Source organism: Lygodium microphyllum, chromosome 29 (assembly GCF_053477565.2).
Source record: "Lygodium microphyllum isolate KBCC chromosome 29, Lygodium_microphyllum_v1.1.10, whole genome shotgun sequence".
Classification (NCBI taxonomy): domain Eukaryota; kingdom Viridiplantae; phylum Streptophyta; class Polypodiopsida; order Schizaeales; family Lygodiaceae; genus Lygodium; species Lygodium microphyllum.
Window position 1 is genome coordinate 14,743,862 of NC_141163.1, and position 25,756 is coordinate 14,769,617.

The 25,756-nt window shown below is 39.5% G+C and overlaps 1 protein-coding gene across 1 annotated transcript in view; it reads right to left on the bottom strand.

Moving 5' to 3' along the window:
* Positions 1 to 10,313: 10,313 nt before the first annotated feature.
* LOC148010403 (pentatricopeptide repeat-containing protein At1g07590, mitochondrial-like) overlaps positions 10,314 to 25,756 on the bottom strand; it is a 29,988-nt gene continuing 14,545 nt past the window's right edge. Inside the window, exon 3 of the mRNA XM_087671859.1 lies at positions 10,314 to 11,829. Within this exon, the coding sequence (XP_087527985.1) occupies positions 10,588 to 11,829 (1,242 nt within the window). The 3' untranslated portion in view covers positions 10,314 to 10,587. The remainder of the gene's footprint in view (positions 11,830 to 25,756) is intronic.

Here is a 25,756-nt window from a genome sequence, read left to right on the forward strand (position 1 = left end):
AAAAGCAAGGCAATCATATAAAAAAAAGCAAGAGCCCCAAAAAGGGGATGCTTTTCAATTAAATTTGAGCACAAAAAGCTTAATACAAATCCATAAATAGATGCTCAGTACCATGAATGGGGTGATATCATATCCAATCTAATGTCGCACATGCATTCTCTATTTTCTCTCCTCTCTTGCAATTTATGTTCTCTTGAATCTTCTCTTAATTTTTGTAATTGTAAAGTGAAGGACTATAACAATCTCATCATTTGGGTGAGCATTCTTGGTTGCTATAGATGATTGCATGTTTCATGATTAGATTCTTAACTCTAATGCACCATTTCACATTACTCCCCATAGAGAGTGATTTATCGCATATGAGGATGGTTTAAAGGGATACATCTACTCAAGCAATAACGTTGCTTCCAACATGGTTGGTGTTATAGACATGCACTTGTCATAGGCCAATGGTTCTTCCTTTGTACTTAGAAATGTATGGCGTGTACCAAACTTAAAGAAGATTCTAACAAGCATTAGAGATCTAGATGGCATCGCTATCGTAGCACTTTTGGTGATAATGCATGAAGGATATACCAAGGGTCTCTCATAGTTGCTAAAGGGCCAAAATGTGGCACATTCTATTCTTTGCATGTATGTAATGTGAAAGATAAGGTCATATTGTCACAAAAAAACCATCCGTATAACTTTGGTGTCACCATTTACCCCACATGTCTATTGTTGGAATGAAACATCTTTCATGTTTGTAGTACTTATTGTCAGTTAACTATTTTGATCTTCAAACTTGTGAGCATTGTATGTTTGGTAAACAAACAAAAGTCTTGTATGAGAAGGTGTGGATTTCTCATACTCATAAGAAGAGCAATATCTTGCATATCGTCTAAAAGTTGTTTGCTTATGTTGAGAATTAATCAAGAAAGAATTTGAAATGCTTGCAAGTTAATAATGGTGGAGCCTCTCATGCTTTTCAAAACTCTTGTGATATGCATGGCATTAAAAGAGAGTTATGGGGTGACTAAGAAAATGAATAAAACTATTCAAGACATTGTCCCATCATATGCTATCTAATGTGGGTCTCACACACATGGTTTTTGGATTGAATCTATTAGGATAGGTATTCACTTGATAAATAGGTCTCCTAGCAAGCCATTGGAAGGAAATATTCTAGAGGGGAAGTAGTCTAGCAAGATACCTTCCTATGATCACTTACACTTGTTTGGCTATGACATGTACATGCATATTTCAAGGGACAAGTGAAACAAGCTTGATCCTAAATCCAAGAAGTGCATCTTTTTGTATACGGTGATTCATGTGAGATGGGTTATCATCTTTGCAATCCTAAATCTAAGAAGGTAATACACAACCGTGATATTATCTTTAGTTAAGACAAAATGCATAAGCAACCCCTTAATACATTTTAGATACATACGGTAATGTTTCCAAAGAATGGATAGCGATCACATGGGCAGAATATACTACCTATTTTACAATATGTGGGGCTTGTACATCCAACTAATGTTGAGATGGGGGCATCGCAAGTAAGTAGGCAACCTAACATTGAGATTGATACACAATTTCGAGACAACTAAGGGCTTAGGTTGAGCTAGTTTTAAGATTCTTTATAAGAGCTTCTAGATCACAACATAGATGCCTACAATCTCTAGACTATGTCACCACAAGAGAGATACCTATTGTCTCTAGACTATGTCATTGTTGTTTTATTATGATGAGCCTTCTTGTTAGGATGGTTCTATGATTAGGGACGACAATCATAAGTGGATGGCGACTATGCAATTAAAGATGGATACTTCGGTAAAGAATGCTACTTGGGAGTTAGTTCCTTTGCCTAAGGGCAAGCACATGCTACCATGCAAATGGGTCTATAAGTTGAAATTGCCTTCATTTGATGCATTACCTAAGCATAAGGCAAGATTCCAATAAGAGAAGGGGATTGACTTTGATGATATATTCTCACCAATAGTCATGGTGACCACCCTTCATATGGTACTTGCATTGGTTACCAAGGAAGATATGGAGCTTGTGCAGACGAATGTTAATACAACTTTCTTGCATGGAGATTTGCATGATGATATCTATATGTAATATCCACAGGGCTTTGTTGTGGAAGATAAAGAATAGTTGGTGTGTGCAAGCTCCATAGCTTGTATGGTTTGAAACAAGCTCCCGAGGAGTGGTTTCATAAGTTTGATCCTTCATGAGGTCTCAAGGATACATTATGAGTGAGACAAATTATTGTTTATACATACAAAAGGCTATGGTTGGTATCTTTATGATTTTGATTCTATAAGTGGATGACATGCTAATTTCTAGAAATTTAGTCCTGGGACGTGAATGCATTGAAGAAAAGGCTGTATGAAACCTTTGACATGAAGGACTTGGGGAATGTTGGCTTGGCATGCACCTTATGCGAGATAGATATATGAAGATGCTCTATTTGTCTCAAAAGGAGTACATTGAAAAAGTACTAGAATGCTTCAATATGGAGAGGAAAAGGCTATTACTTTTCATTGCCTCAGTATTTCAAACTTAGCCAAGAGGATAGCCCTAATTTAGATGTTTCTTATGAATTCGCAGTTGTTAGCTTGATGTACACTATGGTTCCTACATGTCTAGACATTTTGTGTAGTAGAAGTGGTTAGTAGATACACCAAACTTACAACTTTGGAAACATAGGGCATTGCCACAATAAAGCACAAACTACATTCTACTTGACCAAGAAGCCAAAAATAGCTAAGATCCAGCCTCGGATCTCCTAGTAATAAGCATTACAGTAGTGGTAAAGAGCACCCCCTCTCTTTATAGCATTGACTTTCCATTCCACCATTACTTCACTCTCATCTTCTACCTCACTACCACTCCTCACCCAAGAATTAGTGTAAGAATTTGATGACTTTCTAAAAGAATTGGAGGAACAAAGGGACTAAAATTATGAGGAGGAAGATCATAATGTTAGCCTTGGTTGGATAAGGAGAAGGAAGCCTTTGCAACTTACCAAAAGTAGACCTTCATGGAAACATATAATCATTGGAAGGAGTTGGCCACCTTGAAGGAAAAGGAATTCAATGATAAGAAGCATATAGAAGCCCATGAGCAGCACAATATAGAAAATGATAATAGAACACAATTAGAAGAACAATACACAATTGCCTTGAAGGCAAAGGCTCACTTAGAGGAAGAGTTGAGCAAGCAAGCTCAATGACTAGAAAAATGAAGGAAATATAAGGAGCTTATAAAACAAGAAAAGTAAAAACTCAAGAAACTTGAAGACAGGCTCAGAAGGGCCATACAAACCCAAGACCAACTCAAAGAGGAAGTAGATTGGCTAATGAAGAAAAATGAAGAGCAAAACGGGCCAAGATGTAGCAAAATGCTCAATACATTGATCAAATGGCAAAACAAAGTCATAGAACAAGCCAAGAGGGAAATTGGGCAAATGGATGAGTAAAGCTCAGAGAGCATCCGTAAACTAGTATCCAAATTAGCATAAGTAGCATATGTGAGGAAATTGGCTAATGAAAAGCTAGGGCCATAGAAAAGATGATGTAGATCAAACAAAAAAGCTTTACACACACCATAACTAAAGTCTTGGACGCATGTGAAGGTGACACAGTTGAGATCACAATGAGGGGCCAGAGAGTGATGCTTAAGGATGCAATGTTTTAGGTTTTACAAGATCTAGGATATCTTAGCTTTCACCATATTCAACACATATATAATACATGAAGATTTGTGGCATAGCTTTAAGTGGTTGAAAAAGATGCATCTTTTGTGCAAATGTGCCAATAAATTGGGGTGGGGTGAGTTTTGCTTTTGGGGGGAATCATCTTATTGGCACCATTACCCTACACACAAATGACACCCTCCTTCAGTATTTTTTTTCTTTGTGTTAATCTACAATGAAATATGATAGATCTTAATGCCACACACACACACACGCGCGCGCGCGCACGCATCCACGCACGCACGCACGCATGCATGCACACGCACACGCACACGCATGCACACGCACACGCACACGCACACAAAAGATACATCTTTGTAAGTATTTACTTTCATCTCACGATACATCTCAAATTAAAGCTATTGAAAAAAACGGGTTAAATATCACAATATGAAAGCTTGTTAACATTCTGGTGAAAGAAGTGGCATCAATTAGGGAATATGGGGTATGTCCCCTACTTTGTAAATATTTACTTTCATCTCAAGATACGTCTCAATTTAAAGCTATTGAAAAACACAATATGAAAGTGTATTAACATTCTGGTGAAAGAGGTTGCATCAATTAGGGGATATGGGGTATATCCCCTACTTTGTAGATATTTACATTCATCTCAAGATACATCTCAATTTAAAGCTATTGAAAAACACAATATGAAAGCTTGTTAACATTATGGTGAAAGAAGTGGCATCAATGAAGGTCTTTTATTTGAGGTGCTTAGCACTCATTAATCCTCATTACCTCAAATTAATCCCAATCACATGCTCGTACTATACACATGTAGTGGGGGCTTCTTTGCATGCTACTCTTTGCAAAGCACCACTATCATCACCTTGTATAAGAGTAAGCAAGAAGAAGCAAGCTCAATGGAGTTTGCAAAGAGCTTAATGGGTGTGAGCAAGCGTGAGGCAGAAGGCACATCATTCAACTATTAGTTATTGAACACTTTTGAGGATTACAAGCTTCATTTGGAGGCCAATCCTTAGCTAGTTTTTGAGATTCTAGTAGAGGTTTTGCAACACAACGTGGAGGAGAAAATTGAAGGAATCAATAAGAGAATCGATGCAGTTAAGGTTTGCAACAAAGTGTTGCACTTTAGCAACAAAGCTATTATTGTGTTTCTCATAGGTAAGCCTAACTCTAGTATACTTGCACCAAACTATGAACTTATGAGCCTATGGTAGACTTTGTAGGGCACTTCTTTCTTTGCAAAGTGTTAATGACATCCTTTGTGGTTTTCATGATCTCCAGCTCAATGATTTTGGTTTGCATGTTCTAAATTTGTGCATCCAACTATTGGAAGGCTTCTTAGTGAGCAAGTGGTTGGCTCTCCACTGCCTTCTCCTTCTCTTTGCTAGAGATACCTTCACCTATTTTGGCTAGTATTTTCTCTAGATGTTGTGGAAGGGATTGATCTCTTCTCTACTTATCCTCCTCATGGGACTATCAAATAGTTCTTTCAAAATCTTTGTTTCCTTTTCTCATTTTAGCTTCAAACTTTTTAAAGTCCCTTTTAGACCTTTTCTTAGTAACATGAAGTGCTACATGTTCCTCTAGGATGCCACCTTCACTAGCATCCTTGGAATGTGAGCTTTCCTCACTTTCTTCTTTGCATCTCTTCTCACTCCCCTGGCTGCTCTACTCTTTACTAGAAGATTGTCTTCTTCTTTCCTTGTCTCTTTGTTCTTTTTCTTTTTCCCTCGTTTGTCATGTTGACTTTTATGTGTGTGGTTGTTCCTATCTTATTCCTTATGAGGTTGAGCAAGTGGGGCTTCTATAGAGACTCCTAATGCTATGTTAATTATCCTAGCAAGGAGACTCCCAAAGCTGATCACTCCTACCTTCATTTCAATGATGTTTGCATTAGGGTCCTACGTGCAAATTTTACGAGGGCCTGATTATGGACTCATGGCCTCCCTCTAACTACAAGACATTTAAATTCCTATTCATGTCTCCTCCATTAGAATAATCTTCCATAAGGCTCTCAGAAATTCTCATAATGGAAGAGGTTGCTTTGTTATATGTGAAAAAGGGGTGGAAGGTTTGGGCTATCACATGCAATTCTTTGTCCTCAATGGCACTAACCAAGAGTCCATATTGATTAGCTCAACATGTTTTTTCCACTTTTGTGAGACTATGGGTGTTCATACAAATATTTGGTATTTTCTATCCCTTTGTTTGATTCCTAGTGTAAACTCTATTAGTTGTGGTGTAAGGGTCATTGTTGAGATTTTTTTTTTTCCTCCCTTACCCAATAGCATAACATGTTAGTTTTTGAGTTGGGCTCATAGTATTGAATGAAGTTTAAACATATGGTCAAATGAGCAAGTCCACTACATGTTTTGATAGAGATTTGTAGACCACATTGTTCCAAAAGGTTTTTAACACTCCAAACTTAAGGTCACCTCTGCCCAACATGGTAAGTTATAGGTCATACTCCCTACACTATTCAATAGTAAAGACAATCTTGTATTTGTGTTAGTGATGGCAACTATCTACAATTTTGATCAAAGAAGTTGGGAGTACTACTATTTACACATTTACAACAATAGATTGCCCTTAGAATTATATGAAAATAAGGAACTAATGCAATCAAGAGAAGAATTCAATTAGGACATTTTTAATTGATACTAGTATAAGATATTTGACTATGCCTCAATTATCACATTGAAGAAGGTGGGAGTCCGACCATCACATTTACAATGGCAAATCGCCATAAGAATTATATGAAAAGAAGGCATTAATCCACTCACGAGGAGAATTCAATTAGGATCTTTTTGCCCATACCAATATAAGTTATTTGACTGTGCTTCAATTACCTAATGGTTTTATTTTCTTTGATTTTTGGTTTATTATTTAACTTGTTTTGGTTAGTCATCTCCCCTCTCCCCCAAGCACCAGTGGACAGCTTTCTAGTAGGAGTTTATTGACATAGGATTTTCAAGTGCATATTTAAATGATAGTGGTGTTTTATTTTGTATATACGAGGTATGTGTTTTATTTATAAACAGGTTGGTGTCATGCTATCATTGGGGAGTCACCATTCATAGAAATTGGGGTATAGTAGAGTTGAGCAAGTGTATCTAAATCAAAGGGACAACAAAGAAGCTTGCAAAGACACGTAACAATGTTGATCAACAAAGAGGGGCCTTTGAGTAGGCTTGCGATATATAGTTCTTCTTCAAGAAGAATCTTGTCTAATAGAGGATTTTGCTCCAATTTGAATGGATATGTCAAGTTACGATCAATTAGAATTACATGAAGTGAGATGCCATTGGAGTGGGTTGGATCATCCTATAAGGCCTTACTGGTGTGTTGGCACTTTGCATTGGTCGACCTTATAACCACTCCCTAAAGAATAAGACACAAAAGGGAAAGAAATAAAAGAGAGCAAAGGCTCCGACCTAGATAGATGCACCACACATTCACTACACTTACAGATCCTTAAATTAGGCATGCTTGGTAGACTTGTTGTCTTTATTTCTAACCCCTTATCTCTTTGCCTCACAACACAATCTCAAGACACACAAAGGATATCTCAAGCTTGCTCGGATGACTTGTCACCTTGAGAATTGTACCACACAATAAAACTTTGCACCAACTGGGTCCTCAAGTATGGGACAACATTTCAAGCTTGCTTGGATCCATCTCGCGATTACAACTTGTACAAGAACCTTGCATTGCATGGTAAGATAGACACCCCCTAAGGAGAGCACACGGTTTGTAATTATACTAAAGACCTCAAGAGCAACATGCGAGATCAATGACCACATATCCTCTACAATGACCTTGTATCCATGAAATCTTCATCCATATCTTTAAGTTATCACCTACTAGAGCACAAAGATAATCCTACAATATCATCAATAATTACTACTACCTTTCTAACTATCACATGCTAAGCACAATGATAATCTTATCATGTCATCAAGAACTACTACCTCTCTAAGAGGACAAATACTTCATGACCATCCATGATATTACATGCTTAGGGATTAGCACTCATCTAGGAGAGAGGTAACATTGATCTCAATTTCAAAGGACAAAGCAAAAGAAGAAAAATGCAAGGACATGCAATCAAGGTTTTTATCAAAAAATTAAATTCTAAAGTACTTTTAATTTTTTCAAAATATATTATATTGCCATTGTTTTAGTCAAAAGAGGCGAGCACATCTTAGTTAGGGAAGAGTCCAAGTAAAACTTCAAAGATATGCATGTATCACAAAAGACCGGTCAAGAGCCAAAGAAAGGGATAAGGTACCAAACTTTTGGGCTCTCTCTCTCTCTCTCTCTCTCTCTCTCTCTCTCTCTCTCTCATACTAAATTCCTCCTCACCTAAAAGCACTTTATCTCAACTCAAATTATGTTCTCTAACCTGCTACCAAGTCTCTTTAGCATTGCTAATCTCACTTGTCTCTCTCTCTTCCAATCCTTTCTCTTGATGACTTCTCTTTGGCATCCCTACTTTGCATTACCTATCTAAACATTTACAACTACTTAGGAATTATTTATCAAGAGTATATATTCAAGACTTCCAACCTTAATGTTTCTTGGCTCTCTATTAAACCGACTTTCAACCTTTACATTCCTTAGCTCTCCAACCCTAGCATTGTTTAGCTATCATCCTACTCATCCCACAACCAATTAGAATGGCATATACCAAAAGGCTTGGGAAGCATGTCGCTTTTTTTCAACTTTGAAACTCTTGTACAACTCCAAATTTGCTCCTCTTATGAGAACAAGATTTTAATGTTGCTCCTCTCCTGACAACAAGAATTGATTTTGCTTTCTCCAATATTGTAGCTATTGATCTATGATTTTAATGTTGATTTTTTTTCCTCCAATACTGCAACTAGTGATCTCTCATTTTCTCACAAACATCATTATCAAAACAAGTCCTTGCAAGCTATATATCACACAAGCTTGTCATAAGTAGCTCACATCAGCAGCAACTGACTATATCTTTCCTCAATATTTTCTTTATAGTTCACCTCACTTGTATTCCTTCGCTTAGGCTACAATACATTCAATGAAAAGTGGTTCCTTTTTGTGTGTCCAAGCAAGATGTATGGCAATAATGTAATGCATCTTAGGATTATTAATCCATTTTACTTGGATATCCACCTCTATATATTCCTTATTTTTCAACCAATAGCCAAACTCAAAACAAATCGAGATTTGTTATTACGCCTAGAATTGAGCTCCGAGGCCATTGCGACTAACAAGACAAGTGATGTCAACGAAATATATTCCTACATAATGGGACAACTAATGGTTGGGGTGCTCTTCCAAGCTACATATGAGTCTCAATATGGAACCCAAAATAAAAGGACATTCCATTTATAAAAAGAATCATAGCTTTGTGAGTAATGTAACTAAGGCTGATGCCAAAGTCTCCTCAATCCTAGATCCCCCCGCCCCAAAAAAAAAAAAGAGTAGACACTGCTAGAAATAGCTCTCCTCAATCAAATACAAGGGATAAAGCTACCTAGATATCTGCTATGACAAAAGGTGTTGGAGAGACATCTAGATGTCCATTACTGCGCTAGTCTCTCATCCTAGTATCTTGTCACCCTACTTACCTTCCTAGCATCTGAACAATGTCACATGTGGACTATATCCAGCCCTAGAACCCTTTATAGCATGGAGGGAAAAGAGTTTTCCCTGAACTAGAGTGGTAAGCGAGGTAGGGAGGTGCAAGGTCTATGAGGTGAACAAAGTAAATGGTTAAAAGAACAATGGAGGGGAGAGATCTGAATCATAATTGAATTCAGCCAGTACCAATCGAACTTGTAAGCTACAAAATGTAAAACACAAATAGTGATGTTGGAATGACTATTAATGATGCACACACAAAAAAGCAGAGTAGTGATCAAGCTCGAATAAGTAATGAGAATCCTTTTTTGAGAAGACCTGTAGGCATCTGCACACAGACATGCATATCCTAGGTGGAAAAGAAATACACATACATTCCCTCATTTTCCCGAAGGCAACATGTGTGTAGAAATATTTCAAAGCAGAGTAGTGATCAAGCTCAAATAAGTAATAAGAATCCCTTTTTGAGAAGACCTGTAGGCATCTGCACACAGACATGCATATCCTAGGTGGAAAAGAAATACACATACTTACCCTCATTTTCCCTAAGGCAACATGTGTGTAGAAATATTTCTATATCCTTTGTATGACCTTTGCACATTATCTTTGATTGCTTAAATATAAAGATGTCAAACAAACTTATGAAGACCTGGAAAACAAACGGTACACAACTTTGGCAAGGAGGTGAACTCACGACCCATTGTGACCGAACTCCATGTATCCATGTGTGATAACTACTCCCTCCCACCTTACAGTCCACCACAAATCAAGGACTGGTTAAGCTCACACCATGTTTGACTAGGCAGTTGATGTGCTAGGAGATTAGTGGTATGGATTCCTAATCATCAAACTCCTGATAAAACAATATTCATATGCATGAAAGTTTTCAAGACTCCCCTTGAATGCCTTGCACATTAAATGCTGGAAAGTGGTTAGTGCATGGGTCAGGTCGAAGGCATGACTCTGAAAAGAAAAGTCCTTTAATCAAAATGCCTTGTGTTGATCTTCAGAGGTGCCAAACAAAGCTGTCAATAATGCTAGAAAGGACAACTGGACACAAAGACCACCTGTTTAAACACAGAAACTGAGGAGGAGGGTGTTATCAAGTGATAACTCAGCCATAACCAGCAGCTAATATCAAAGAGCTGGTGAGACTCTAGCTGGAGTCAGGCTCCAAGGCATGCTACTGTAAGTTTTGCATACACAACTTTATGGAAGTAAAGCTCCTTTAAAAAACCACAAGCCACTATAATTCAAGTCCCCTCAAGCTTTTTCAGTTCTGTTCTGATATGCTGATTCGGAACAAGGTTGTCACAACTAAGTCTATCCAGAAATCCGTAAGGGCTCTTATTTGCTTTTGCATAGGCCTTCAACAGAGTGCAGTATGATGTGTACGTACGCGTATAGCCTACGTCTTTGAGACATTTCATCACCTTCTCTGCTCTTGTTACATCACCTTTCTCTGCCAGAAATTCAAGAAGTATTTGGTATGTTATATATTTGGGCCTATCACGGACAGAGGTTTTACCAGTCCTTTGAGCTACTTCAAGCGTCTCAACAGCTTTGTCTTCATTAGCCGCATTTAAATACATCTGTACCAAGAAATGGTAAGTTGATGGATTTGGATAGTAAGAAGCCTGTATCTTCTTCAGTATCTTCTCCCCTTTCTGAACCATTCCCCAATTTGCATAGACTGAAAGGAGTGCATTATATTGATGAACATGCTTCATACCATATTTTTCCTCCATCTCCTCGAAAATTTTCTCAGCCTTTCCAACACTTTTGGCAAACTTTCCTGTAGCTTCAATCATGGATGTATATTCCCCCATCTGAAGCTTCTGATGTTCCCCCCTTATCACATTGCAAAGTCTTCTTACCTCCCTTTCTTCCCCAATATCACCAAAGATCCTCACAGCTGTACATCTCACTACCCGCTTTCTCCTGCTAGGCATAGTCTCTATCTTTTTGGCTGCCTCTAATGCTTTCTCGCGCAAACCAACTGAAAGATAACCTCTGGCTAGTATCATGTAAGTTCCAGCATCAGGCTCCACTTTGCTTTCTTGCATCTGATTATACACTGTTGCCAAGCCATCAGCATCACATTTTCTTTTCCTGATGTCAAGAATGATATTGTACGTATATGCATCAGGTTCTACACCTTTCTCATCCATTTTCTGAAGCACGTCTGTAACTCCTTTCATGGAGCCATTCTTCTTGTAGAGGCACAGTAACTGATTATACATATATGTCTGATTGCTGAACCCTAATTTTTCCATTTTCTGGACAAGCTGCAGTGCCTGTCTCTCCATGTTGCGCTGAACATAAGCTGTAAGTAGAATCCCATAGGCCATTCCAGTTTGATAACGTTCTGGTATTGTTTGAAAATAGTCTAAAGCTTGTTGTATTCCTTTAACTTTTGATAATAGTTGTACTCGAATAGCATGATCCATCTCCTCCAACTTGTAAGGTTTGTGCGTCATCACCCAATCTGAAAGCTGCACCATTGGGAAAACATTGTCAACACTTTGCACCCATTCACGAAGAAAAACTATCTGGTTCATCAAAACAAAGCAGGTGAAGCACTCATACACAGAGCCAATGAAAGTAAATAACATTCCAAAATCAAAAGTTTTAGATCATACTTTGTGTTGTATCACTTCCTACGAGTTCAATGCATTGTACATACGGTGTATTCCTACAGATCACATAGCAGCCCACCTCCATCTCCAACAAGACACGACTGACAAGTTTCAATGCTGCATCATGGGCATTCTGGAAATGCACCTTGTGAACAAGCAATATTTAGGGTCTAACTGATAATTGTAGCACTCTGTTCAAACTTATGGATGTAACATGAGTGAGGCTGTATTCTCGACTTCTGGTAACTCCAAACTTTCATCTATCAAATAAATCGGAAAGGCAATAGGTTTTGAGAGGACCACTCAATTAGACAAATTCGTGCACTTGCACTTGAACTAGGCTACTAATGAGTAGTCACATGTCATTGTGCAAGTGGTTGGAATTAGCTAGTGCATGCATCAGTGTTGGGAAACTAATGTAAAGGAATTTATCTATGCATGTGGGAACTATCGCCAACTGATTTTATCTAGCACTCTAGACTACATTTAATTAAAGTTGTTCTCAAGTGTATGGACAATGGCTAGTGTAAGCTTCTTATGTAAGTGGGAACCATCTTTATGAGATGTTTGGCAAAGTGAATGCCTTGGGAGTGTGTCACACACTTGGCATTACTCTTAGAGATGAGTGGCATTTGTTGTGGGAAAATGACAGCAAGTTCAGATAACTTGTAAAGAAAGGCCCACGTACCATAAAAGCACAGCTCTGTTTTATCGATCCTAGTTTTACATTTCAAGATAAAGCCCATTGTGGTTCAATGATCTTCGGTTTAGGTGCTTACATTTTCTCTCTTCTGAGTTTGTTAAAAACAAACTCAACCTTTGTTGTTTATAGTTTGCTAGTTGCTAGGATGTGAATGTATCCAAAATGGTTCAAGGGATCAACTATGTAAGGATGATTGACCTGGAGAACCAAGTATTCAAGAATGAGCAGCCTGAAATAAAGGTAATTAAATATAATCGACCTTAGAATATAGTATGAACATGTACTGAAGGATAATTGGTCTTCAGTACGGGATAAAAGATACTCAATGGTGGTTGCCTTTGAGCGTAGCATGAACACAAGATATCACTGACCTCACCCTTTCATGCAGACCTATTGGTTTAGCAACGGATCATGCATATTTGAGTTACACAATGACAAAAGGTTGCACCGAGAGCTCAATTGCCACTCCAATTTCTAGATACTCTAGATACCCGTTTCTGCAAAAGACGACCCATGTGTATAGAACTGTAGTATATGACAGATTGTTTACTATGAACCAATATTGCTCTTTGGATTAGATCACGACAAGCCTAGGAGAAGCTTTGCATGGATTAGCAACACATGCCTCCCCTCATATTGTGCCTTCCTCCACCCGCTATAGAATAGCTACCAAAAAGACTACACATGGGCAAGCTCGCTTGATCTTCCAATGCATAGTGCAAAGAAAGAAACAAACATATTGAGATAAACTCGAGGTATAGATATACCCTCTACTTTTGGGGCAAGACAACAAGAGAGCATGAGAGCAATCAGATATCCCAATCCCAATACCAAAGGCATGGTACAGCTATGCAAAGAACCTATATAATGTAGAAGGCCAGCCCCCTATGCCTCCCCCACAGGGGCCTTGTCCATCTTGCAATTCATTGGTGATGAAGGTGATTCATAGATTGCAGCATGGAAAGACACAAGATCATGATGGCTTGGTTGTGGAACATTTTATACATGCATGTGAAAGTCTTACTCCTTTGTTAAGGCACACTTTTAATCAAGCCACGTGCAAGGGCTTTCCCACAAGTTGCACAAACCATATCATCCTACCACTCTTAAATTTTAAGAGTGGGGATCCTATGGTAATGATGAACTACACAATGACTTGTTAGCACTCATGTGTGCCTTGTATGGTCATCTCCTACCAATGAGCCTCAGTTTGAGTCAGAGGAGGACATTAGGAGCTTTGACATTGTCTTTGTTCATCATTTTATGTGTTTTAGACACTTAAGATGGAGGGCATATTAGTGCATTTCTTTTTGTGCACTTTTGGCTATTCTTTAGGGGTTTGACTACATTTAGGCTTTTCCCTCTTTTTCGCCTGAATAAATGCAGCCTACCTCCCCATTTTCATTATCCATCATTGATCCCTTGTGATCAACCAACCCCTTGCTACCATTTGGCACCCACACTGACGTGTAGAGCCACATGTTGGGGCTGATTGTTGCAACCTTGTACCTTCAGTCATTGCAATCACATTGTTCCTTCTCTCCTACCTTCTCTTTTTGTCTCCTCTCCGTGTTCACTTTCCTTCTTTCGTTGCACACTCTCACATGGTGTCAAAGCCATGCATGGGAGCCAAAGATCTCAAAGAGGAGTGTGTTGTGAGCAACAAAACTTGCTAGGCGTCATCCCCACGTGCCGCAAAGTCAAACAAGGCAAGGCAGGCTGTTTCTAGCCCTTTTTTAGACTGGTTTACCGGGGCAAACTTGTGTTTTGCCCCTGGGCAGCCTCTACCAAGTTGGGTGGCACCATTACTACACCCAAGCGGTGGGCGACACCAAAGCATACCTACGTTTTTTGCAAGCAGCCCTCGGCACACATGCTGCAGAACCAGGCTTTGCATCTGCGTTTTTGTGCACGGAGCCCTTGTATCTTTGCATTTTGTGTAGGCAAGTCATCGGTCCTCCTCGGCTGCACATTTGCAAGCTGGGCAACACACCTGTTCTTTGTTGAGAGGCCTGTTTGCAAGTGGATAGATTTCTTTCTTTGCTGCATTACTCGCTTGTCTTTGCTGACCGAGGTGACATAATATTTCGTTTGGGCTGACTGTTGCAGCCTTGTACCTTCAGCCATCGCAATCACATTGTTCCTTCTCTCTTCTGCATTCTCTCTATGTCTCCTTCTCTCCGTGTTTACTTTCCTCTTTTCATTGTGCACTCTCACATGGTATCAAAGGCACACATGGGCGCTGGAGATCTTGAAGAGGAGCACATCCCCACGTGCAGCAAACCTTGCAGTCAAACAAGATAGGGTGGCCTATTCCCAACTCTTTTTAGGCTGGTTTACCAAGGCCGTTTTGCGTTTTACTCTTGGGCGGGCAATGCCATTATTGCACCTGGGCGGTGTAAAACAAGTTGGGCAGCCATTCCATCAACTGGACGATAGCAAACCATACCCACATTGTCTGCAAGCAGCCCCCAGCACATGTGCTGCAAAACCAGGCTCTGCATTACTTGTGTTTTTGTGCAAGCAGCCCCTGTATCTTTGGGTTTTGTGCAGATAGGTCACCGGTCCTCCTAGGCCGTACATTTCCACACTGGGCAACACATGTTCTCTACTGGTTGTACTATGGCTTGACAGACCCTGATTATCCTGAGGACACCTCATATTGTTCACCTTTATTCTAGTTACAACATCTTCTTTCTTTCCTTGTAGGTACTTTATTGAAGAACATCTATGGCCGATGTGTGTATGCTATGGGGGATCGTGTGGTTCGAGATCATTCAAAATGGCCACCATCTTATTACTCTTTCCCGTTATATTCTTCCAAGGCTTCTAGTCCCCAATTAGCATTGATGGCAGCTCGTGAGCAAGTGCCAATCCTACCCTCTCTCTCTGGATGGGATGAACTGTTCTCTATGGTCGTGCTGCATAGAGTGCCTCCTCGACGACTATGGCCTTTGGGATTTTGTTACAATCCTTATACCTTGACCTACTGTGGATCCTCATGATGGTGTGAGACTACAAATTCGGCAGCTTTATAGGATTGGTTGAATGCCAAAGCCCACTCTTCTCTCCTTTTCAGTTGTACAAATTCTGTGCTCGTGCATGTTAGACATATGTGCAATGCTACAAAGATTTGGAGGAGATTGGCAATCTCTTCCAGATCCACACATTTGGGCATCCCTCATCTCTTGAGTTCAAGCTATGATAGCTTTCTATCGCAAATTCCCCTACGATGAGAAATCACATCCATAGGATGGAGGAGATTTGAGATGAGCTTTCATTCCTTGGTACAAACATTTCTTCGAAGGACCTTGTTGTGAAACTTCTCCCACATCTTCTGTTTCTTCAGAGGACCTTGATGTGACACTTCTCTCATATCTTCTATCATCGACCTATGATGTGATCTACACCACTCTTCTCACTTCTCGTAGCCAAGAGACTTACACTTGGGAGGGGCTAGTTCCATTGGTGTTTGAGCAAGATGTGTATCATAGTGAGACAGATTCTTGCAGAGCCTATATACATGGCTATGCTTCTGCGGTTTTATCTACAAATACAAGACAAGCAAAACAAAAGAACCGAAAGAGGAAGAAATTGGAGTCATCTTCCAACTTTGATACAACTTTTGTGGGAAATCATATAGAATATCCCATGTGTCCTCACTATGGGAGACCTCGCACCCCGACAAGACGTGCTGGAGGATATATCCTCACCTTCGTCCAGGAGTGATGAGTGGATCAGAGCCTTCATCTACCTCTACTTCGTCACCCACTATTTCCACTGAGTTAGTATTTCTACACATTTATCAGGTGGAGGAGCCTTTTACAGCACTCTAGCTATCATATCCCAAAACTGAAGTACCCATAGATATGCCAAGATCCTCTGCAAGTCTGCTCAACCATATAGCTTCCTTAAAAGCTTCAGTAGCTTATATGTATTCAGCTTCAGTGGTACTCAGTGCGACAATGTTCTGCAACCTGGAACACCAAGAAACACTCCCACCAGCAATTGTAAAGACATATCCGTTGGTGGACCTACGAGTGTCCAAGTCACCTGCCATGTCTACATCTCAATAACCCTGCAAACTAAGTGGACCCTGCCCATAGCAAATATACTTTCTTTGTGTACCCTTTAGGTATCGAAGAATACACTTGATAGCCTTCCAATGTGTTTTGCTAGGATTTGACATAAACCTGCTAACAACTCCCATTGCATGAGTAATGTCTAGAGACGAGTAGCAACCATAGCATACATAAGAGAGCCACAAGCTAATGCATAAGGGACTCCCTTTATAGCATTTGCTTCCACGTCATCTTTTGGGCTATTGGCTTTACTAAGCTTAAGGTAAGGAGGTAAGGGTATCCCAAAAGGCTTAGCTTCAGCCATATTAAATCTGTCCAGTACCTTTTTAATGTACTTTTTGTGAGATAAAAACAACAATTTCTGCATTCTATCTCAATGAATCCTCGTGCCCAAAATATGCTCTATATTCCCCAAATCATTCATGGAGAAAGCTGATTTAAGCTGATTTTTGAGAGCATCCAAGCTAGTCTTCCTTTTCCCAGTTAGCAACATATCATCCACATACAAAACAAGTATATGATGGGGCTGCTATCTGTATCCTTTTTCATGTACAAGCAATGATCTGCATGGCTGCATGTAAACTCATGAGATAGCATAAAAGTGTCAAACTTTTTGTACCACTTCCGTGGTGCTTGCTTCAGCCCATACAAGTTGCGTTTTAGTTTACACACCATTTGCTCTTTTTCATGAACTACAAAGCCCTCACGCTGTTTCATGTAGATTTCCTCATCAATGTCACCATGCAAGAAAGCTGTTTTAACATCTATTTGATACAGCTCTAAGTCCAATACAGCAGTGACAGCAAAAAGCACACGTAGAGTGGTCATCTTCACAACAGGTGAGCAGACCTCTTGGAAGTCAATCCCTTCCTTTTGTATATACCCTTTGGCAACTAGTCTTGCCTTGTACTTGGGTTTCCCATCAACTGTCTTTACTTTGTACACGCATTTGTTTGGAAGTGGCTTCCTTCCTTTGGGCAATGACATAAGATCCCAAGTATCATTTGCATATAGAGATTTAATCTCTTCCTGCATAGCTAGCTCCCACTTACTGTTGAATTCACATGACTTGGCCTCTTTGTATGTAAGAGGCTCACCCTCACCTATAAGCATCACATAATGCAAGGAGGGGTCAAACTTATGTGGTTGCCTTCTTACACGTGTAGACCTGCGTATCCAATGATCAACATTTTCAGGAATTGGATCTACATTTGGAGATATATTATTTTCAACATTTAATGGCTGCTGTAAGCCATTTTCAGCATATTGTTCATGCGGTACAGCACCTTCATTTTCATTACGAGCACCTGCATTTTCATAATCAGCAAGTCTATCTTGCTGTCCATGACCTCCTTGTGCTCCTATTCGTTGTCCATCATCATCTGGCTCAAAAATAACCGGCTGATCATCAGTTTCAGCCTGTGGTACAGCACCATGAGGCTCATTTTCTGAAGTAATAGGTGGCTGCAAACTCTTAAATTTGATATTTTTCATGTCTTCATTAGAGGCTAAAGTACCTTTCAGCAATTTTGCCTGATTAAACACAACATTATGGCTGCGAATAATTTTCTTGGACTGAGGTAACTACACTCTGTAGCCAAATTCACCCTCATCACCATAGCCCATGGAAATGCCTTTGGTGGATTTTGGGTCAAGTTTGTTCCTCAGCTCATCCCTAACATGCACAAAAGCATCATAGCCAAATATGCGTAAATGGTCATACGAGGCCGATTTGCCAAACCAAACCTCCTCAAGGATGCCATTATTTAAGGACCTGTCTGGAGAGTGATTGCAAATGTGAATGGCGGTTTTAAGTGTCTCTCCCCAAAATTCATGAGGGAGATTAGCAGTGGACAGCATGCACCGCACTCTTTCACATAAAGTCCTATTATATCTTTCAACCACACCATTTGAAGAAGGGTTGTAAGGGGTTGTAAGCTCCCTCTTTATTCCATGCAAGTCACAAAAGGACTTGAATTTAGTTGATGTGAACTCACCCCCATTATCAGTTCTCAAGCATTTCAGCTTTCTGCATGTCTGAGTGGTCACAAATGCATGAAAAGTTTTAAAAACAGCAAAACACTTCACTTTTCTTTTTCAACAAGTAAACCCAAATCTTTTTGGAACAATCATCTATAAAGGAGATAAAATATGTAGCACCACCCAATGATTTCACGGGCATACTACATACATCAAAATGCACTAAGTCCAAGACATTGGACTTACGAGAGACACTAGAGTAAAAGGAATTTCTTATTTGCTTTCGAAACTGACACTCATTACAAAAGTCAAGTTTAGAGCCTTTTCCATCAACCCTCTTCAGAGAGGTAAGGACATCAAGTCCTTTCTGGCTCATATGGCCTAATCTCTTATGCCATACTTCCACCATATCCAAGATCTAAGAGGGGGTATTAGCGATCATGTATGCCTTTGAGAGCAGATTTTTAAAGCCTATTTTGAAGCCGAAAAGTGACCCGCGAGCCACAAAGGACCAAAATTTCATGCAAAATGAAACAATTGTGGATCTATGAGCTGGAGTTTTCCTAGATGGAGTTCGATGCCAAGAACCCAACGCAAGTCTTGGTTCGTCGATCGGAGTCCTTTTAACTCCCCATTTAATCCTCGGAAGGTTTAGCGTTATAAAGTAGTCATGTGATCCGAGAGCCGAAAAGTACATAACAGAGGCCACGTTTATAGATTTCGACCTTACCAAGCCGGCCGTCCAATCCGTTCGGGAAAAACCACTTATGCCAAGTGTGAGCACAATAAAATGAACTAGTTTTTTTTTTTTAAATTTAAAACTTAACAAGCTTGTTTAAGCTCAGAAGAATGAAGAGGCATGAATTATGAAACGTTCTTTTTTTTCTTTTTTGGAGAGGAGACGCCATTTCTTCAACGCCTTCCAAATTAGCATTTTAAAATCATTTTTGGCTTGGTGGAGATCAGAGGCGAAGAGAAGGCAGCAAGATCGTTAATTTCTTCGCCCTCCATCGCAACAAACTGATCACAAATTGATGCACTAAATGAAGAGATCTGATTTTAGACTTTTTCTCTCCTCTCTTCTCTTGTATGTTTCTATGGGTTAATGTATGAGAGAAGGGGATGGGCTGAGATGAAAGATTTTGATCGTGCGATAGTGTGAGAGCACAAAGAAACATAAATCGAGGTTGGAAGGATCGTCAATGGCTGTTGAAGAGTGTCAACAAGCCTCCAATTTCGAAATACATGCATCATAAGACACCATTTCATGAGTAAGTCATAGATTTCACTGTTTTATGATAAATTTTGGTTGCAAATGGTTGAATGTGATTGTATTTGGCTGCCAATGCTCTAATTTATTAGTCATGTTGAAGTAATCAAGAAAAATCAATTGTATAATAATTTTATGCTAAACCCGCAACTATACAGTTTAAGGAAAATTATGTATTTTTTTGGGTTTTGTCGAGCATATGTTGTTCCTATGGATTGAAACATGATAAGAAAATCATTCTCAATAAGATCAATCAATCTAAGTTAGTAAATCAGTAAATATCAGTAGTTATCTATAAATAAATAACAAAAAAAATTTTAAAAAAAACAAGTTTTCAACATCCGAAAAATAAGAAAAAATAAGATTTATGTTTGTGAATATATGGTAGAGCTAAAGCATGAGGTTTAGTCTCAATTCAGCCCTATCTCCATGTTAAAGTGAGTTTTTATTACTTTTGTGAAAGAAAAATACATCTTAAACCTACCAACGAATGCATAACTCTAAACGGTAGGAAAAAGGGGATTGTTGAGTATTTAAAATACGTTGAATTTTGACGTTTTATGATGCATGGCATGTAGGGTACGTTGTTGTCTAAAATTAAAAGAGTCTAGTAGCACGAGAAGACTCGAATCTAGCCCTAAGCAACGCAACAATCGCGGATTAGAAGAATTATATAAAAAGAACTTTTTTCGCACTTTCACAATGCTAATTGTTAATTGAGCACATTAGTCATACACAATTGCATTGCATGCACCATATGGTATCATCCTGGATGCATAGCAATTGTTTGTATGAGCGAGGACCTACGTTGAGGGTGTGAGGTACCCTAAGCTGTAGGGTTAGAGATTCGGTTCCTTGAGGGAATATTCAGTGAGGTCTATCTATTATCTCCTAGATCAATTCAATCAAAAGAGTGGATCTTGTTTCGAATGTGTTTTATGTGTTCACGGCATATCTTGGGGCCAATCCTCGAGGTGTAGCTCTGAGGAGTGTGGGAAAGGATATCTGCGGACTATAAATAATGCAAACACAAAATTTCCGTATTCGAGGTTAGGGCAATATATCCCTTAGAGACTCCTAGCCATGAGGCCACGTGGGATGGTTTTAGGTGCATAGTAGAGGCCTGGCTAGTGCCATAGAGCTCTAGTGGTGGACCGGTTTTGGGTCCCGACAGGTGGTGCGTTTGTCAGGGGCCGCTAATAAGTGGTGGTTTCTGAATCTCGGTCAATAGGGACCAGTTCATTAGTGTATGCCAAAAGGCAGTGAGATAAATCCAAACGACCATCAAGCCGAGCTTCAGAAGCAAGAAAGAGCTGAACGGACTAGACGGCAGGCTGAAATTATTAGAAAATATTCTCCTCAAAGAAGTGGTCTGATATCCCTAGAAGGAGGGATCTTAGTAACCCTAGCCCCACACATAGTCTATTAGGAGAAGGAAGTTCTAGTCCCCTCTTCCAGTTAGCCAACCCATTTCAAGTGGAGTAATAGTTTGCATCGTTTATAGGTTGCAAATCTATATTCCTATTCTAGGTGCTGCTCAGTTACAATACTTTTTGACTAGGCTAGACTTTAACATTCAAGTGCAGTTGAGCAATGTTGCTCTTGCCGACATTGATATGGCTATTACATGGGCAGAGAAGGTAGAATCATGATTACAAGCGGCCTATATCTCTAGGGCAAACTGGAATTCGAGTCTAAGTTTTGGAAACACTTTAGCACTGACAAATGGAGGTCAAGGGATACCCATGAGTACTTCCAACTAGAGAGGAAGCATGATTCCAAATGCGCCCATGTTGCCAACTCCTCCCAGTGTAACCTTGCCTATGGCTAGTCAGATAGCTCCGCCATGGCTAATTAGATGGCTCCGCCAAATGTTGGAAGCCAAACGATAAATCCTACCGTTGTTCCAGAAAATCAACGACCAATTCCCAATCAAGTGGTTAGGCCAATGGAACGGCAAGTAGAGGATCACGGCTATGAGTCAAGTGCCTGGAATGTCCTTGGCGAAGTTAAGGATATGATGAAACACTATACTGACATGATCACCAAACAATATAGGCAAATAGGTGTTGACATCAATTTCCTTAAGAAGTAGCAAAATTTAATAGGGAGTCGACGCCTAAAAAGGATGCCCCCTCAAGATTTAGTTATTTGTGGTGTAGCAACCAATATTTCCCTAAGAATTGTCCAAATGTTAAATGTGACATATGCGGGACATCCGGCCACTTAGCTAGTACCTATTGGAGAAAGATTAGCTCTCTCCAACAAGAAAGTAAACAACCATGTCCGGTTAATCATCAAGTGCAAGGGAATAATCTTTAGCAAAATGAGAAACTGAAACAAATACTGCAAAGAGGGAAAGTTATTGTAGAGGAGCTACCTAGTGACAGTGGAGTCAGTCTTATTGAAGTTGTTTGTGTCAATAGCACTGAAGCTTCTAATCTGTGGGTCGTTACAAGAGGTCAAAAGGGCAGAGAAGCTGACAAAGACAAGGTAAAACCTGTCAAGAGAAACCCTAAGCAAGGTGATAAGGGGACGCAATTCCTTAACCTCGATATGGAAGGTGGACCTTTAAAGGCCGTAGATAGTAAAACTAACCCCAATAAAGTGTTGCTAAAGAAGAAGGCAAAAGCCAAGGAGGAGGCACCAAAGCCTATTCAAAGACCTAAGAAAAGAATGGTTTGGCAAGAAAAGAGAGCTCTTACTAGCTATCATGAATTCAATTTAGCTAGTTCTCTTTGCAAAGTTAAGCCGGATGCAAATCTCCTCCAATTGATTAAGTTGTCTCTAGGAGTGCATAAAGAATTTAAAAAGATTCTCCACACGAGGTATATCGTTGAGCCCTTGGGAATAGCACGAGTAGATGATGATTGATTTGAACATGCTGAAAAGCATTGTCCAAGGGTAGCAACATACGTTGATGGAATATTAGTGGATCATGCTATAGTGGACGTGGGATCCTCCATCAACATTATGAGTTTGGAATTGATGAAGAAGCTGGAATTAGAAATTAAAAAGGAAGCCTCCAAATTCTCCAAATGTTGATGACAGTTTAAGGCAACCTGAAGGTTGCATTATTAAAGTCCACGTGACTGATGCCAATGTGGAATGCATTCTCGACTTTAGGGTCATTAGGTTCGCATGGTGGCCTAGTTATCAAGTACTGCTAAGCAAGCCATGGATCTTACAAGCAGATTGTCACATTGATAAACCCGTTGGTCGATTGATCTTTGACAGAGGAGCTAGACGTGTAGTAGTAGATGTCATCTTGAATCTCCTCAACGTGAGAGGGTTCATTTATCCTCATCACAGTTAGACACATTAGATCATTCATCTATTAGCGAGATCTCATCAAATGATGAATCCAACGAGGGGTCCACTACAGAGGATATCTACTGAGTAACTTTGAAAAAAAGAATGAGCCAATAGAGGCTCAGGAGAGAATAAGAGATGCGGATGTAATTGAATGAGAACTTGGAACGTTGAATGATTCACGGGCAATCAAATTAGGGTCTATACTCAATTCAAAAGAAAGGAAGGGCTATGTGTCTTTGATTCAAGAATTCCGCAACATCTTTGCTTGGAGTTATGACGAGCTGAGATGCATTACTCCTAGCTTGGCTCTTCATACCATTCCCTAAAGGAATGTACCGCCTTGTGGGACAAAAAGTAAGGCGTATGCCTTACGAATTAAGGGATGGGCTATTCGAAGAATTGACAAAACTGCGGAAAGATGGCCTGATATTTCCAGTATAGCATACAGAGTGGTGCTCATCAGTTGTTATATGGAAGAATAATAATAATCAAATTCAACTTTATGTAGATTTCAAAGAGCTTAATAAGCAAACAGTTAAGGATTACTATCCTTGATCATTCATTGATCAGATTTTGAATCAGTTAGTGGGTACGAAAATCTGTTCGTTTATGGATTGCTTTGCTGGATACAACCAAATGGCTTTTGCGGAGGAATACAAATTGAAAACGATATTTATCACTATCTTCGGTACCTTTGCATATCATGTGATGTTTTGGGTTATGCAAGGCACCCGGTTCTTGGAAACGAACAGCTGATAAAACTTTTGGTGATATATCCCCAGAGGAGCTAAAAGTCTTCATTGACGATCTGAGGGCAGCCACCATAAGGGAAAGGCAATTTATCATTTTAAGGAAATGTTTTGAGCATTGTTGACAATTTTGCATTGCTCTTAATCCTCGAAAGTATATCTTTGGGGTGCCCTATGGGTTATTACTGGGCCATGTGATTAGTTCGGCTGGTATTGCGACTGACCCTGAAAAGATAAAGGTTATAGTCGCTATGAGCCCACCACATACTCCAAAAGAGGTACACAAATTTCTGTCATCATCAGTGGGATATTATCGGAGATTTATCAATGCACTAGCAGAAAGAGCATTGCCATTGACGAACTTGCTATTTTTTAATTGTTTGTTTAATTGGAATGAAGCATGTCAGGTATCTTTTGAGGATGTGAAGCATGAATTAGCTAAAGCGCCAATCCTAAAAGCACCCAAAAGAGGTGAAGTTTTCTATATATATTTTAGTAGCCACAAGGCATAGTATTAACTGTTGTTTAGCCCAAATTTGGAAAGAGAAATGGTATCATCCAATTGCCTTTGCTACTCGGAAATTGGGGATATCTAAAGTCAACCATACTTACATGGAGAAATTGTGCCTTGAAATGGTTTTCGCAACAAATAAAATCAGACACTATATTCTCTATGAGAAAGTAGTATTCTTTACGAAGGCAGAGGGACTTAGACTGTTGATGAATACGTTGCAGCCGCCTGATCGTTTAGCAAAGTGGTTAATCACTTTGCAGAGGTTTGATTTTGAGATTAGGAATAGACATAGGCTGACGAAGTTGTAGGGCATTGTGGAATGACTTGTGGATTTTGGGGAGCCGAAGGAAATTCTAGTTGAAGAAAGTGGCATTGAAGGTCTATTCTACCCAAAAAGCTCTCCGTGCTAGCTATTGGTGGCTATCGATTTTCCAATATGCTTTCAATTATGTTAAATGAGATGTCTGCCAAAGACACGATGCCAGGGAAAATCATTAGCAACCTCTAAACCCTATTTTAGTTACGTTACCCTTTGAAAAATGAGGTATCAATTTTGTTTAACCAATATACCCTTCATCAACTACACGAAAGCGCTATATTATTGTAGCAACGGACTACTTTACAAAGTGGTCTGAAGCTCAAGCAACGATGAAGGATAATGCTAAGGAGATGGTCAGTTTCATTATGGAGCAGATTGTTTGCCGTTTTGGTCCACCTAACGAGATAGTATCTGATCGAGGGACACGCTTCTTGAACAAGGTTATAGTAGCCTTGACGGAAGCTCTAAAGATTAAACATAATAAAACTACTCCGTATAATCCACAAGCAAACAGTCAAGTTCAGAGTACGAATAAAGAGCTTGTGGGAATTTTATCCAAGATAGTATCTGAAAGTAAGTGAGATTGGGATAAGAAATTGTATGTGGCGGTTTGGGCTTACAATACGACATTCAAGAGAGCTATAAGCCACACCCCGTTTAAGCTGATATATGGCAAAGAGTGTGTTTTGCCATTGAAAATAGAGCTGCCCACTATGTGTTTTGTTCTCAATTACTCGTTGGGTGAGACAAAAGCATTGCAGAAAAGATTTATTTCTCTTGCACATCTTGATGAAATTCGCTTGCAAACTCTATTACATCAAGAGGTAGGAAAGAAGCGAATGAAAGCACTT